At 45.0% G+C, this 13,145-nt stretch overlaps 1 protein-coding gene across 3 annotated transcripts in view; it reads right to left on the bottom strand.

Annotated features, from left to right (window-relative positions):
- The window catches only part of Atp8a1 (ATPase phospholipid transporting 8A1), a 233,233-nt gene that overhangs the window by 61,567 nt on the left and 158,521 nt on the right, over nt 1–13,145 (bottom strand). For all 3 annotated transcript variants that reach the window (XM_045161357.1, XM_045161360.1, XM_045161358.1), the window contains one exon: nt 12,441–12,613. In XM_045161357.1, the coding sequence (XP_045017292.1) occupies nt 12,441–12,613 (173 nt within the window). The remainder of the gene's footprint in view (nt 1–12,440; nt 12,614–13,145) is intronic.

The following is a 13,145-nucleotide window of genomic DNA, read 5'->3' as shown; positions in this document are numbered from 1 at the left end:
AAAACATTTCATTCAAAGCATGAATGTTCAAGCTTGTTATGCAGGGCAAGAACCTTACTGTCCCTGGAGATCTGCTGGCTGGAATTCTACATTTCTGCCGCAAGAAACCTCACTCACGCAGCACATCCCATGCCATCTGTCTCACTAGCATGGAGACAAGAATGCAGTGACTCTCATCTCACAGCCCTCTGTACAGCAAAGAGCGAAGTTTTCTAGCGTCTCAGAATCTTTCCAGACCATTCACACTTGGTTTCCCAGCACAAGCTTCCATTAGATTATTGTGGTCACTTAGAAAGCATTTAAGTAATGCTAGCTGGGCATGGTGGCGCACGCCTTTAATCCCAGCACTTGGGAGGCAGAGGTAGGAGGATCGCCGTGAGTTCAAGGCCACCCTGAGATTACAAAGTGAATTCCAGGTCAGCCTGAGCTAGAGTGAGACCCTACCTCAAAACAAACAAACAAACAAACAAACAAACAAACAAACAAACAAACAAAAAACCCACACACAAAATCAAGTATTTAAGTAATGCATATTACTTTGAGGTGCCCAAGAGGAATATGCATGTTTTGGAACAAGCATGACTTGGAAAGTGCCAAGGCAACTCACAAAAGCAAAAGTGTAAGTGCACACCACAGAGCTCAGGCTCCAGACAAAGGACCCTGCAGCGGCTGGTGGCAGGGCCCAGGGGAAGTATAGTGTCCTTGGAGAAGATTCAGGTTAGGGAAACTCAAGTCACAGCTTGGACATTCCACACCCTCAAATCCCAAACCAGCAATCCTTCAAAAATCTAAACTTCTTGGGCTGGAGAGATGGCTCAGTAGTTCAAGGCACTTGCTTGCAAAGCCTGACAGCCTGAGTTCAATTTCCCAGTACCCATGTAAAGCCAGATCCACAAAGTGGTGCATGTGTCTGGAGTTTGCTTGCAGTGGAAGAGGCCTTGGATTGTCTGTCCTCTCTTTCCTCTCTCCACTCCTTCCATCTCTACTTATAACTAAAAAAAATATAAAAATAAAAAAAAATTGAGCAGGGCGTGGTGGCATGTGGCTTTAATCCCAGCACTTGGGAGGCAGAGGAAGGAGGATCGTCATGAGTTCAAGGCCACCCTGAGACTACAAAGTAAATTCCAGGTCAGCCTGGGCTAAAGCAAGCCCCTACCTTGGAAACAAAACAAAACAAAATCTAGACTTTTCGAATGCTGACATGATGGTTATGCTATTATAGGTAGAAAATTCTACTCCCTGACCTTATGTGAGAGGTCATAGACCAAACACAGGCACACTAAAAATTCTGTTTAGCCTTATCTTTTACTCTGCATACAAGGTTTCTATAAATTCTGATACATGAAATATGAAAGAATAAATATGAAATAGGAATGAGTATCATGTTTGCACTGGGCTTCACCTCTAAGGTATCTATCTCATTTCCTATAAATAAATATTCCAAAATCTGAAAATCCAAATTTGGAAACACTCTGGATGAAGGATACTCGACCTGTACTATTGTCAAGGCATCTACTTAAGTAGTTCTTCCTTGTTACATGGGTTCAAACAAAGCATAACAAAAGCTGAAGTAAAGCCGCTTGACAGGGTTGCTGGGTACTTAGTAATTCCAGAGGATGGAGGCTGGACTCCTTGACAAGGCAGAATTGGCCTTGGCCTTGACCTGCAGAGAAGAGCTCACTTCAGGGCAGAGAACTAGGACGTGTTACATTTCTGTCCACATGCAACTTCTCCAGAATACTGTCCTTCCGCTGCTCTGTTCCTGAAAGGCGACTCACCTCTCATCAGAGTTGACTTTCTTGCCTTCTGTATTCATGCAATTTCCATAATGGCCTCGAGCAACCAAACTACACAGCTTTATTCTTCCCAGGGCTTGTCACAAACCACATGTCCAGAGCTGGGAGCATCTAAATCTTAAGCTTTCTAAGTACGAACAGTGACCAGATGTGTAATTTGGAAGCATCAGGGAGTACTATTTCCTTTCTCATGTGTGTGTGTGTGTATTTTTTTCCCCCACCTGGGTCTGCATTAAGATTGAAATTATTCGCTGTTTTCTTTTCCAACTGTAGCTCCATCTTCTCTAGGAACAGTAAGAGACTCTATGGAGAAAGACTATGTACCCATGGTGGGCCATAAAGGTTTGTTTTTCCCCCGAGTTTTTTTCTCCACAAACAGAGGTGGGTGTCCTTGGAGATATAACCTAAGAAGGCACCAATTGCAATGTGCTTTTCAGTTATTTTTCAGCTACAGTTTCCACACATGCTCTCCATTATTTTTCTTATTTGCGCTGTGGTAACTCTCACTGCCCTGTGAACATCAGACCGAAGGAAGTTTTTATCATTTAAGAAATAACAGAGGTGGTCTCTCTTGTATGAGTCTTGTTTGGCTCTTTTTTATTTTTATTTATTTTAAAAATATTTCCATTTATTTGTTTGAGAGAGAGAGAGAGAGAGAATATGAAGGAGGCAGGTAGGGAGAGAGAATGGGCATACCAGGTCCTCTAGCCACTGCAAACGAACTCCAGACTCATGTGTCACTGTGCATCTGGCTTCCATGGCTATGGGAATTGAACCTGGGTTCTTAAGCTTTGCAGGGAAGCACCTTAACTACTCAGCCATCTCTCCTACCTAGTTTGGCACTCTTTTAAGGGGAGTAGCTAGCTGAACCATTTATCTGAGTAGAATATGGATAATGGGGTTGTAGAGATGGCTTAGTGGTTAAGGAGCTTGTCTGTGAAGCTTAAGGACCCAGGTTCAATTCCCCAGTATCCATGTAAGCCAGATGCACATGGTGCAGCATGTATCTGGAGTTTGTTTGCAGCAGCTGGAGGGCCTGGTGTGCCATTCTCTCCTCCCCCCTCTCTCTGATAAATAAATAATTAAAAAGAACATGGATAATTATATATACATACACAGACATACAATGAATAACTTGAGGGACTCTGATAGGCAGCCAAAAGATTTCTTCTGCCAACTTAAAAGTACTATTATGTGATTGGTATGGTTTTAAATGTACATACTAGAAACTCTTTTTTAAGTGATTACTCTGAACACACTTCAGTAAGACAAATTACTAGAATCCTTTTGGATACCTATAAAAAGGTAAAATGATTAGAAACATGGAAGGACATAGTATTTTTTAATTCTCCTGAGGTGTTTTATGTAGTAACCAGAGCTTGGTAATTACTAAGCTTGAGTTTTGTTTCTGGTGGTTATTCGGAGGTCAAGATGTGTTATACTTTCCTTACAACTAACTAACTTCCTTGGGTTTCTCTGCAAATACACATCTATTCCACATCAAGACATTAATTATGTTACAAACAAAACAAAAAAACCCCAATTTACATGTTCATACTTGAGTCTTCTTGAATTGAAACTTAGGTTCATTTATAACGTTTGCAATCCAGAAGAAATTAACATATGGCAAGATGTATGTCACATGTACCAAATGGGACTGTGCTAGGAACTCGTTAGGACTGATTTAGTGGAATGCAAACAGCAAATCCTGAAATGCTCTTTAGCATGTGGTACATAAACAGTCAACTACCTCTGGGTGAGGTACGCAGCACCCACTGATATTCTGGGCTTCACAGTACAAGGGCTGAGGCTTCAAAAACCCCCGCATAGATAGCTTTTCTCAGGGAGGGGTGGAGGAGGGGCAACTTCAGAAAGACTTCCTTTTCTGCAGGGCACATTACGTGTTTAGTTTCTAAAGTGTGTGAGTCTGGGTGTGCACGTGTGCATGGGGGCTACAGGACAACCATGGGTATCACCTCTAGGAACACCAGCCCCCTCCTTTGAGACAGCACTGCTCATTGGCCTGGAGCTCGTCGATTATGCTAGATTGTCTGGCCGACAAACCCCGGGCATCCTCCTGTCCCTGCTCCCCCAGCACCGGGATTACAGGGGCGGCACATGCCACCTGGCATTTTGGGTGCTGGGGATCAAGCTCAAGTATGAGGCAAACACTTCACTGACAGAGTCTCATGCCCTCTTCAGTGCGCACTTTATTCATTAATTAATTAATTTATTTTTGGTTTTCCGTGGTAGGGTCTCGCTCTAGCTCAGGCTTACCTGGACTCACAGTGAGCCCCCTACCTCTGCTTCTCGAGTGCTGGGAGTAAAGGCGTGCGCCACCGCGCCCGGCTCGCTTCAGTGACTGCCTTCAGTCTCAATGGTTCCAGTGACACTTCTAGTAAGGACTGTTTTTACACTGACAGTGCATATGGAATATGCATGCGGACGGGTGCACATGCTAACACTCCAAACTGCTAACTGGAGAGTCTATCTTTCCGAAAGACAATCCTGCCAGCCAGCCCCAGGGATTTCCAGTCTCTGATATCCCAGTGCTGGGATGACAGAGACATGCATTTTTTGTGTGGGTACTGGGATCCAAACTCGTGTCCCCGTGCTTGCAATGGCAAGTACCTTACCCACCGAGTCGTCTCCCCGGCCCCTTTGGCACCTCATGATTTCTGAAAACAGCCACTATTTTGAGGTGCTTTCTTGGGCGCAAAGGCACAGAGAGGTTTAATGAGACCACCAGATGGTGTGGCCGACACCGTCGACTGTCAATCATTTTTGAGCAGTCGTGGACACAGGGGCACTTGCCAGGTGGGGAGAGCTGATGGGCGAGTGGCTTCATCTTTCCCAAATAAAAAAGGAACAACTCGGAAACTGCTCTTGGAAGGCCAGGAGGGCTTGGGATAAAGCTAATTCCTGTCAGTGTTTTAGGAAAATTCTGTCAGGACCAATTCACATATTCCTTCATAAGCTTCAGACACTTTATCAGAGTGAGCAGACTAAGACTCATCCAGGCCACAGCCTGTTTCTTTTCTTTTTTTTTTTGTTTTTCGAGGTAGGGTCTCACTCAAGCTGAGGCTGACCTGGAATTCACTATGTAGTCTCAGGATAGCCTTGAACTCACAGCAATCCACCTACCTCTGCCTCCCTAGTGCTGGGATTAAAGGCATGCACCACCATGCCTGGCCTGTTTCTGTATTTATATATTTAAAGCCTTATTTGTAGATGGCCACACTCATTCATTTACATGTCCCGAGCCTTTTTTTTTTTTTTTTAAGCTGTTGTTCATTCTGTTTGAGACAGGTCTCTCTATGGTGACCAGGCTGGCCTCACACTCATAATCCTTCTGCCTCCGTCTGCCTAGTGCTGGGATTATAGGAGCACATCATCATGCCCGCCGTGACAGCTGCCTTCTTGCTGCAAGGCAGAGCTGAATAGTTGTGACAGAGACTGCAGAGTTAGCAAAGCCTGACATACTTACCAGCTAGCCCTTTACGCTATGTCTTCCCCATGCCTGTTCCCAAGTCACCCCCTTCCTGTTGGAGAAGGACGGTTAGGCATAGTGCCACCTCCTGTCTCAACCCCAAACCTGTCCTACACAGTAGATGCTAACACACCTTCCGTTTCCCAAAACCACCTTTCTTTGAGAATGATGTCTCCTCTCTCTCTGCTCCATGTCTTGCAGCTGACAGAAAGTCATTTAAAACTGCTGGCATGGGGGGCGGGGGGGGGACTCCCTCAAGGATTTGAATGCAGTTGTAGGAGATACGCGTCCATATTCAAAGTCCGTAAAATGCAGAACAGAGAAAGAATGCGTTGAGTAAGATGCGATCTAAGAAACTTGGCGGCGGGAATTAGCGCAGCAGTTACCTATGGGAGACGAGTGGTTACAACCCGCGGGTCAGGGAGGGCTTCTGGGATGCTAGCCATGTTGGCGTGAGGTGTGTGTGCACTGCATGGAAGCCTACTGAGTGTGCATGCATGCCTGTGCACTTGTGAGCACAAGACAACTTTCCTTCATCAGAACCGTGAAACACGCGTTTGATGTGCGGGTGGGAATGCGTACGTCTGCCCTGGGCTGATGGTCTTCTGGTTATACCCGAAACTGTCTAAAATGGTGAGTGACAGGGAGACCCTGAGCACTCACGTTGTTTTGTATGCTTTTAGACATTTCGCCGACAAATGTGCCCTTCTCTGGCGCGGCTGCTGGGTATAACGCGGTGTGTAGTTTCTTTAACCTTCATTCCTCAGGAGGGTGGAGTCACAAGGGAGATAGGCAGACCTGAGTGTGCGATTATGCTAGAGCAAAATATGGGCATTTTATAAAGTTATAACATTTATTCAGTATGTCCTTCAGTCACACTTCTGTGAAGGAAAGTCTCTCCATATTTCCAACATTTATTCAGGTTTTCTTGGAAGTAAGTATAGGGTTGACATTCATTAACGGTTTGCAGGTCTTTTCAAAGCCAAACATCTGCTTGGCATCCAATGGTGTCCAGTTTTATTTTTATTTTTCATTGAAAGGAATGTCTGCTGAGCATTTCTTAGCTTCATGTGACTACCTTTTAAGTAGAATACTACTTAGAGAAATCCCTGAAGCTAAAGAAAACCCCCAAAGATTCAAGAAGAAAAGCGGCCCCGGCCCCTCTTTATTTAACCGACTCATGCTGCAGCAGAAAATATGCAAACGTCCCTTCAGACCTCTGCTTGCAGGACCCCACTGATCTGAGCCAGGTGAAAGGTTTTGGCTGGAATGCCACTCCCAAGTGACAATGCTCACTGAAGTCAAGTGATTTTTTTTTCCTTTTTTTTTATCCACTACAGGGAAGCTGGCCTAAAAGGGGGTTAAACTTTTATTAGAGATGTTGCAAGTAGGGAAAAATGCTTACTTCAATTTAACTTTCTGCTTTTCAGAAGACATGAGTACATAAATTTTGGAGAGGAACAGTGATTACTAAGACAGTCTAAAAGCTGGAGGCTCTAAGCCAATTTTCAACCAACTGTCACAGAACATAAGTTTCAAAATATGTTTAAACTATACTGACAACTACAGAAAAAGAAAATTTAAAATTCTTTGAAAGGCTGGGTTATGTGAACTGATGAGGACCTCAGAAACCACACACCACTGAACACACAGCGCTGCCTCACCGCGGCCTTCCCACTCGGACGGCGGGAAGGGGAAGGCCGGAGCACATCCCAGCGGCAGGGAGGCGCCGCCCAGCGCGGAGGCCGGCGGAAGCGCGCGTTCATCTCCAGAGGGCGAGGGTGGGGAGCGGGCCTCAGCCCGGATGCTCCCAGGCTCTGTGCGGTGCCCCAAGAAGGAGCTTTCCTTTCCACGCAGAGTGCCTCCCCTCCCATCCGGGACCAATGCTGGCGCTGCTGTGTTCTAAGCGTCCCATCACGTCCCAGGTCAGGGCCATTCTATTCCCTCCCTGCCCAACATGCCAGGAGGGTATGGAACTAGAATAAGCACTGCCCCACTCCCCCGACAAAAATGCCAGTCTGCCCGTTCCTCAGGCTGGAATGCCTCAGGGCCGAGGCACTGGTAACAGGTCAGGAAGGAGGGGATCTAAAACCACAGGATAGGTCTTGATTTCCGCTGTGTCCACAGAGCTCCACAGGTCCCAGAGCAAGGTTTCCTGCCTCTGGTTGATCCAGAACTTTCATTTGTTTGTCCAAGTATCTGAGCTGAGAGTGATGGCCACATCTATAACCCCAGAGGTGAAGGCGAGAGAACCAGGAGTCCACGGCCAGCCTCGGCTACATAGGAGTTCAAGGCTAGCCTGAGCTATTTGAGATACTACCCTCAGACCAAAACGAAGCACAAAAGCAACTGTGATAAAATCAAGTAACAACTGGCGGACTCTGGCAGGAGAAAAAAGAGAAGCAGCAGCACCCAGGGACGTTTATGTCCATGGCCACAGAGCCGGATACGTGCTTCCGACTCAGGCGCTCGGGTGATGCAGATTAAAGAAAGAGCACAAGAGTTAAAACAAAAGGCTGCATGTTGTCTGTGAGCAAGCAGTACTTGCTAGGCTGATGAAAACTGATGACATTCTACTTCTTGGAGATATATATCTATATATTTGAACATGCAACCTATACTCTGTAAACCAAAACCAGGACTCGAAAGCCCTGAGTAATTTTGGCTGCGGAGGAGGAGGGTGGATTAGTTGTCTCTGAATATTCCCCTCAGAAAACAGTGGTGAGTGAGGTAACAATGACTAGTGACAGAACAATTGCCCCTTTTAGTCCTGTGAGAGGCTCTTGAGGGAAAAAGCTCATCTCTGTACCTATGACAATTAGGCAAACGGCACAAACCACCCTCTCCCCTGGGTGCTGATGATGTCAGGGGAGAGAAAGGCTGATGCACTTTTGGAGATGGAGTGAGCCAGCCAGCATCTAGTCCACGAAGGCTTTCCCTGCTGCTTCCACATGAGCCACAGCCAGAGAGAGGACCGGAGAGGAGGGTCTGGTCCTCCATCATCCTGGCCTGGCCTGTGTGGCCCGCCATGCAGCAGACTGGAAAGGAGTCTCAATCTGAGCAAGCTGGCGTGGGCACGAAGGAACTTGGGAAACAGTAATGCACTGTATTATAAAATAATATGCAGTATTATATGGAATATCTATCTTATAATAGAATCCCCCCCCCAAAGAGAACCAGAGAATTTCCTGAGGCTGAGAGATTGTCACCGTCAGAAAAACGAGGAGTGACACTGGGCCTTAATTGCCAAGAATGACACATTGGCTGTCCACCTATTCCCAGCCTGTGACCGAAACATTATCATGAGAGTTACACTTGGAGGTCAGTACGAAAATGGCAAGAAGATGGTCTGTGCCAGTGGATTAAATGGCAAGAGGCATGGGGCCAAGAAGGTGCACAGTCATAAACCCGGCAGGGGCACTGGAATTACCGGCTCAGGCCGGTTCTCAAAGCCAAGCTGGAAGCTGAACCACAGTTCTTCGGGGAAAAGCACGCGTATGAAGGTAATTAGAAGAAAAAAATCTGAGGAGAGATATTTTACTCAAACAAAACAAAAACTCCTAACACTCTAAGTAAAACCCAGTGTCTGGAGAGGGACCTTCAGGGTCCTCAAACATGCGTAAAACAGAACCAAGGCGGGGAGGAAGTGGCCACACACATCTTTATAAGCTCGGGGTCAGCGCTGAGCTGCACGTGCGCAGCCGAGGGGGCCCCTCCCAGGGTCCCCGGGCCTGAAGGACCTTGAGGCCCCGGTGACTTTCGAGCATCCCGGGTAAGGATCTCATGAGAGAGTTTCACAAGCACAGAACATACTTCTTCTCCCTTGGCTCTGCTTTCTAGCTTCCCTCTCCCTCTGCTGTTGTTGATCTGTGGCTCTCCTTTCCGAAGACCGGTGGGAGGAACTGTGTGAAGCAATGCTTGGAGAATGAAGCGACATTATGAAATGACTGCGTCATGAAAACTGGCCTCCTACAGTTGCCGGACCAACTGGGATTCGGCCTCGTGCAAGGACGGACACAGGCCAGGGGAGCAGGCAGCAAGCCTTGCTGGTCTTGGTAAGTGCCAGGCCTGTGGCTGGCACACCACAGATGCCTGCATGATGGGCACGGCCAGCTTATCTCCCAGCACTGTCTCTTGGTGTGCTGTCTCTTTCCAAACAGGAAAGCAGCCAGAACACACGTGAGCTTTTGAGCAGTCTTCTGTGGATCCGTGGGAACCCACTAGAGAAAGGGAGGGTATGGCCAGACCTGGCACAAAATTATCCTCATGGAAGAGGGTCAGAGCTGACCATAAATAAGATCTTAAGATATAAGAATGAGGAGTAGAAAGATGGCTCAAGGCCCTTGCTTGCAAAGCCTGAGGGCCTGGGCTCAATTCCCCAGTACCTACGTAAAGTGGTGCATGCATCTGGAGTTCATCTGTGGTGAAAAGGGGCCCTGGCACGCCCAGCTCTCTCTCTTGCTTGCAAATGAATAAAAATGTGTAAAAAGATATTAGAATGAAACCAAGAAAAGTCACTGTCAGTGCAGATTTTAAGCATGAAGATACCCAAGTGAAAAGGAGAGCTGAAATAATTGCTATTTGTTTCTTTGTGATTAAGCAAGAGCCTGATTGTTATTAATTAAGCAGCTATACACTGTGTTGTACAAGGACTCTGTAGTAATAATATTCATTAATATATGTTACAGAAAAGAAAAATAGATTCCATGGCTAGAATAATTAGATTCCTGGGAATAATAGGCAACCCTTAATTCTCTGAGAATGATAAAATGTTATAAGCCAAAATGATGCATGACCATGATATTTTCTTTTTTTTTTTTTTTTGGTTTTTTTTTGTTTTTTTGAGGTAGGGTCTCACTCTGGTCCAGGCTGACCTGGAATTAACTCTGTAGTCTCAGGGTGGCCTCGAACTCATGGCGATCCTCCTACCTCTGCCTCCCAAGTGCTGGGATTAAAGGCGTGCGCCACCACGCCCGGCCATGATATTTTCTGATTGTGGCCTAACTGTGTTTCAGGAAGAATATGTCAATTTAAATTTAAGAAACATCAATAAGGCATGGGTTGTAAATTCAGAGATAATACTATACACAGAATACTGTACTCATAAACTCAAACAACAAAGGCTCAAGAAGCATAATATTCTTTTATTAGTAAATATAGCTTTTAAAAATTAAGAAAGCAAAAAGAACATTATTAAGGAAAATGGCAAAACTGTAGGTTTTGAGAAATTCTACAGAAGCCATTTGAGGAAGGGCTGGACTGGTTGACCAGCTGGTAAGAGTCAAGAAGCTGATGACAAAGAGGAAAATCCTTAGCTCTGACAGAGACCAGAAGAGAGGAGACTGGCCATCATCATGAACATTCTTCACACTCTAGGAGGACACTAGGAGAAGATTCCCGACGAGAAACTAAAGTAATACTGCAGTAGAGTGGTCTACAAAAATGTTCTTTTATGTACTAAGCTTTTCTAACTCAAAACCAGATTTTAATTCAGGATATAACCAATATTATGCATTAGTAGGCAAGGGATTATATTGCCAACAAATTGATCTGAGAAAAATGTCCAACATTTTAGAAAAATGACTCAGTTTACATCTCTCACCATATCATCTACAAAATAAATTCTAGCATTAGAACCAAGTAGGTTTTTTTTTTGTACTTATCTCCTAGAGTTATTTTATTTTCAAGGGAAGAGAGAGAAATATAAAGGGGGAGGGGGGATAGAGAATGAGCATCCTGGAACCTCCTGGCCCTATAAATGAACTCCAGATGCATGCACTACTTTGTGCATCTGGCTTTATGTGGGTACTGGGCAACTGAACTTTATGTGGGTACTGGGCAACTGAACTTGTGGTGCCAAGTACTGCATGAAAGTGCCTTTGAGTACTGAGCCATCACCGCAGCCCAGGACCAATGTTTTAAGTGTAAAAACAGGATGGGGCTGGGGTGATGGCTCAGCTCTTGCTTGCAAAGCTGGCTGGTTCGATTTCTCAGTATCCATGTAAAGCCAGATCCACAAAGGGATACATGCATCTGGAGTTTGTCTGCAGTGGCAAGAGGTCCTGGTGCATGCATCCATATGCTCTCTCTTTAGCAAGCAAACAAACATACAAACAAAGATACTAAAAAAATAAAAAAACAGGATACTCACCTAAGTAAACCTGGATGAAAATACAGATAAACAATCTTTTTTTTTCCCCCCCCTTTGGTGCTAGAGATTGAACTGCACATGCTATGAACTCACTCTACCACTGAGTGAAACCTGAGTGCCAGTATTTCAGGCTTGGAGATTGAACCCAGGACTTTACACAGGCTAGCAACGTGCCCTGCTATTGAGTTACATCACCAGCTATCTTTTATTATCTTGTTTTATTTTTTTGGTTTTTTGAGGTAGGGTCTTACTCTAGCCTAGGCTGACCTGGAATCTGTTCTGTAGTCTCAGGGTAGCTTTGAACTCACAGCGATCTTCCCACCTCTGCCTCCCAAGTGCTGGGATTAAGTGCTGAGATTAAACGCGAGTGCCACCACGCCCGGCTACCAGATCACTTTTAAAATTTTGGCACATAGTCTCCGTAAATTGCTCAAACAAGGCATTAAACTTGCCATATATCTTTCAATTTTATAAGACTTTATGTGTGTGTGTGGGGGGCCACCGCAAACACATGACTCTCCAGCTTTACATGGATGGCTAGGGAATTGAACTTGGGAAGCAGGTTTTCCAAGGAAGCATTTTTAACTGTCAAGTCAGCTCTGCAGCTCCAAAACTTTCCCTCTTTTGACTACAGCTTCCTAGGTAGCTGGGATTAAAGTCATGTGTCACCGCACCTGACATAGGAATGAGCAATTTCAAACATAATGTCAAGAAAACCTGTAGTTTCAAATTATGAATGACAATATTATGACTGGATTCATTTTCAACAACTCTGCTAACAAATCCTGTCCCAGTGTGCAGACCTTGGTCCTGAGTAAACGAATTAAGTTACCTAGCACTAGTAAGTGGTACATATAACTCCATGAAACTTTAAAATCAAAAATTAAGTTACCTAGCATTTATAAGTTCTAGACAGGATAACTTCATGGAACTTTACAATCAAAATCAAAAAACAGGATCGAGTCCCTTTTGCTGAGATGTGATAGCCTTAAGGTGATCTTACCTGCAGCAAATGACAGCTTTGCATGACAAAGCTAAATCCAGGAAATACTGCCGGACTCCAAAGGTTAAGGCGTACTTGAGGGTCTTCCCATCAATTATAAGAGCGAAATCATTCTCCTTCCGAAGAGCGTCTCCGAGGGCAGTGCAGTGCCGACTGAGCGTCTCTCTTGTTCCCTGGAATATTAAACACGGCCACTGACATTCACTTGCTTTGTTCTACTAAGATGCTGTCAAGATGATTGGCAACTCAAGTTATTTTTAGTGCCTTTTATTGTTCAAGTTCTTCTCACAAACCCTCATTCACTTAGTTTTCACAATAGCCCTTTGGGGGTGGTGGTGGGGGGCAACTGGACAGAAGTTATCAGGAAAAGTTATACTTCTGTTCACAGCACTGCTGGGCCTGGACCACACGTCAGCTATTCTGCAATGACTGTCGTCTTTGCTTATTACTCATCACACAAGCACAGTACTGCAAAAGCATTTTAAGTGAATTATCTTATTAAAAAGAACAACACTTCTAATTTATGAACTAGTCTGAACTGGTGTGTTGTAAACCGGGAAGAAAAGTTGGGAATATAATTTAAGTAATTCGTGGGTATTCTTTTGAAAGAAACTCCATGCTATTGAGACCTAACTCTTGGGAACCTGGAGGAGGACATTCAGGATTTGCAGTCTCTTGCTATTATAAGTTGGCTTTCTATAATTT

The sequence above is a fragment of the Jaculus jaculus genome, chromosome 11 (genome assembly GCF_020740685.1).
Source record: "Jaculus jaculus isolate mJacJac1 chromosome 11, mJacJac1.mat.Y.cur, whole genome shotgun sequence".
Lineage (NCBI taxonomy): Eukaryota > Metazoa > Chordata > Mammalia > Rodentia > Dipodidae > Jaculus > Jaculus jaculus.
This window is presented reverse-complemented; position numbering and strand designations above follow the sequence as displayed.